Below are 3,070 nucleotides of genomic sequence, written 5' to 3'. Positions count from 1 at the left end.
GCTTCCGATCGTTCCCCTAGCCGGCAGCTCTGTCTGAGATATATGAATTCAGTGGTTGTTAGCCGATGTTTTTGTTCAAATCGCTGCTGATCCGTCAGTTCCGTTCGGATTTTTGAAAAAAAGTTTTGACACGTGGCTGCAATGTTCTGGATTGATAGGCGTGGTGACGATTAAACTCTGGCTAGAAGGTGCTTATTTAGTTGATTTTATCATTTATCTGGAATTATATCTACGACTGTCTAAATTTTGGATGGATGTTTTACACTGAAGCTGAGACTTAGAAGAGTAGGGAATCGGTTTAATGTTCTTTAGGGTTTGCGAAATCCGTTGTGGAGGAAGCGCCAACTAATTGTCTGACTATATACAAAATTTGAGGGGGTCGCTTATTTTTGACGATAGGGGTTAAGCAGTTTTGTATCCATTTTGAACTGCGACTCCCTGGGAATTTGAACGTTTTGTGCGTCTTGTCAGGTGTGGTCACTGCAAGAAACTTGCCCCGGAGTATGAAAAGCTTGGTGCTACCTTCAAGAAAGCTAAATCTGTGTTAATTGGGAAGGTCGGTCTATTCTCTGCTGAGCGTTCCTAATGCGAGCTACATGTGCAGCTCTTGACTTGTTTATTCTGGAGCAGGTGGACTGTGATGAACAAAAGAGCATATGCAGTAAATATGGTGTTGCTGGATACCCGACCATTCAGTGGTTTCCAAAAGGATCTCTCGAACCCAAAAAGTAAGTTTTCACTCGATCAAGAAATAAGCAAATTTATCTTGAGTTTGTTTTAGCTTGTCTGCTCTTAGGTCTCTAAGTGCTTGTGTCTGACTTGACAGGTATGAAGGTGCCCGCACTGCTGAAGCACTGGCCGAGTTTGTGAACAATGAAGGAGGTAAAATACACTACAAGTACTTTGCCCGAGTCACTTGCTAAAATTCCAGGATTTTTCTCAGTTTGTTCGTGTTCCTATTTCTGACTGTCAGAGTCTTGCTTTTAGAAATCACAACTGCTTCTGGATAAATTTCGGTGTCTTACTGGTAATTTTTTCAAACAGCTTGCTGAAATACTTAAGAATTCTGTTTTCAGGTACCAATGTAAAGATAGCTGCGGTTCCATCAAATGTAGTGGTGCTGACTTCTGACAACTTTGATGAGATTGTTCTGGATGAGAACAAAGATGTCCTGGTTGAGTTCTACGCACCTTGGTAACCATTTCAGCTTGTTCAAATCAAAACCATGATATAACATTGAATGATTTCAGTTTTAACTCAATTTATTTTCTTGAATTTTGTTCTTCCATTTTATACGAAATTGTATTTTCCTACTAATTTCAACTCGCTTCTTCCAGGTGTGGCCACTGCAAATCCCTTGCTCCTGTACGCTCGATTGCCTGCCTTTGTTTGATCTGTCAATAGTTTTCTTCTTTTTGTTATTAACATGTCTGTCTTTCCTGTAATCTGGTGCAGACATATGAGAAGGTAGCCACGGTGTTTAAGCAGGAAGAAGATGTAGTCATCGCTAATGTGGATGCTGATAAACACAGAGATCTCGGTGAGAAGTAAGTTGAACCCCCAATTTACCCGAGGAACCACATGTGTTAATGGTTAAAATATGTATCCTAAAGACCTGAGATTGACTCACAGTCCTCATGTTTCAGGTATGGGGTGAGTGGGTTCCCAACACTGAAATTTTTCCCAAAGAACAACAAAGCAGGTGAGGACTATGACGGTGGGAGGGATTTGGATGACTTTATAGGCTTCATAAACGAGAAGGTGGGAACCAGCAGGGACAGTAAAGGGCAGCTCACTTCAAAGGTTAGTAAACTGTCAGCATGACTCCCAACAAGTTTTGAGCTTTTTCATATAACTTGCTTATGGGTGTGTGTTTTTCCTTGGATAGGCCGGTACAGTTGACAGTTTGGATGCCCTAGTGAGAGAGTTTTTGGCTGCTAGTGACGATGAGAGGAAGGTAGTTTTCTCTCGCATCGAAGAGGAAGCTGCAAAGCTCAAGGGCTCCTCTGCCAGGTTTCTTTTTGGAGAATGGCTGCTCTCCTTTGCCGTATGGATGGGTTGTTCAGTTCACTGATAGCCTAAAATATTTGGCTCTGGATGTTGGTGTAGGTATGGAAAGATTTACTTGAAGCTCGCTAAGAATTACATGGCTAAAGGTTCTGACTACGCCAATAAGGAAGTTGAGCGCCTCGAACGCATGCTTAGCAAGGTACACTCGGGTTTTGTTTTCTCCTGTAAATCAAAGTGTCCATACAGATTTGCCCGTATTTCCACACACACGCTTGAACACGTATACATGCATGACATGTTGACAACACAAACACGCACATCTCATTCAGCATGTGCAAACGTATCTTCTCTATGCCCGCACACACACACACAAGTATATAATTATGCATGGTTCCACAGATACACTACTGTGTATTCTGCCAAAAGCGTATTCATAGGCACACATGTAAACTTTCTATGTAATCGGTTGAAGATGTTTTTTATATTAGGCACTACAGCCCTAACCCTAATGTCTCATTTTTTTTTAAATGTCTGGGGGTTCAAAAGGCGATCAGCCCGGCGAAAGCGGATGAGTTCACTCTGAAGAAGAATATCCTGACGACATTCGCTTCTTCTTAAAGGGCGATTGCGGCTTTTGTGGCGTTGTCACACAGGTAACACCAAAAAAAAAAACTATTTGTAATGATGAGATGAGATAGAGTTTTAGAATCAGTTTTTTTTTCCCTGTTGGTGCGAGCTGTCTGTGTGTAGGGGCTCTTCAGTTTGATATAATCTGAAGAAAATATTTCCAAATAAACTTTGAAAAACTTTTACCTTTTTAGTTTTAAGATCACATTTCCATCGCTTTAAATCTTCATCACACGGCCCATATTTCTTTTGACCAAATTTGAGTGTGCGGGTTGTCCCATGGATGATTGTTGCTATATTCACAGAGAGCTCATAGTCATAGCCCCCACCCACGAGGAAGACGAAGCAAAACGTCACTGGTACGCACAAAACGAAGCCACCAGCAGCTGATGTGGAACGCCAAGAAAACGCAGAAAGTGGCGGCGCGATATAC

General features: G+C 41.8%; 1 protein-coding gene across 1 annotated transcript in view; it reads left to right on the top strand.

The window, feature by feature from the left end:
• LOC104802194 (protein disulfide-isomerase like 2-1-like) overlaps positions 1-2,661 on the top strand; it is a 3,356-nt gene extending 695 nt beyond the window's left edge. Inside the window, exons 2-11 of the mRNA XM_010525675.1 lie at positions 472-556; positions 631-728; positions 827-882; positions 1,077-1,194; positions 1,338-1,365; positions 1,456-1,547; positions 1,647-1,803; positions 1,889-2,013; positions 2,110-2,209; positions 2,557-2,661. Of these exons, the coding sequence (XP_010523977.1) occupies positions 472-556; positions 631-728; positions 827-882; positions 1,077-1,194; positions 1,338-1,365; positions 1,456-1,547; positions 1,647-1,803; positions 1,889-2,013; positions 2,110-2,209; positions 2,557-2,628 (931 nt within the window). The 3' untranslated portion in view covers positions 2,629-2,661. The remainder of the gene's footprint in view (positions 1-471; positions 557-630; positions 729-826; positions 883-1,076; positions 1,195-1,337; positions 1,366-1,455; positions 1,548-1,646; positions 1,804-1,888; positions 2,014-2,109; positions 2,210-2,556) is intronic.
• Positions 2,662-3,070: the final 409 nt, after the last annotated feature.

Source organism: Tarenaya hassleriana, unplaced genomic scaffold, assembly GCF_000463585.1.
Source record: "Tarenaya hassleriana unplaced genomic scaffold, ASM46358v1 Cleome8, whole genome shotgun sequence".
Lineage (NCBI taxonomy): Eukaryota > Viridiplantae > Streptophyta > Magnoliopsida > Brassicales > Cleomaceae > Tarenaya > Tarenaya hassleriana.
Note: the sequence above shows the minus strand (reverse complement) of the source record. Positions and strands in the feature narration are given on the sequence as shown.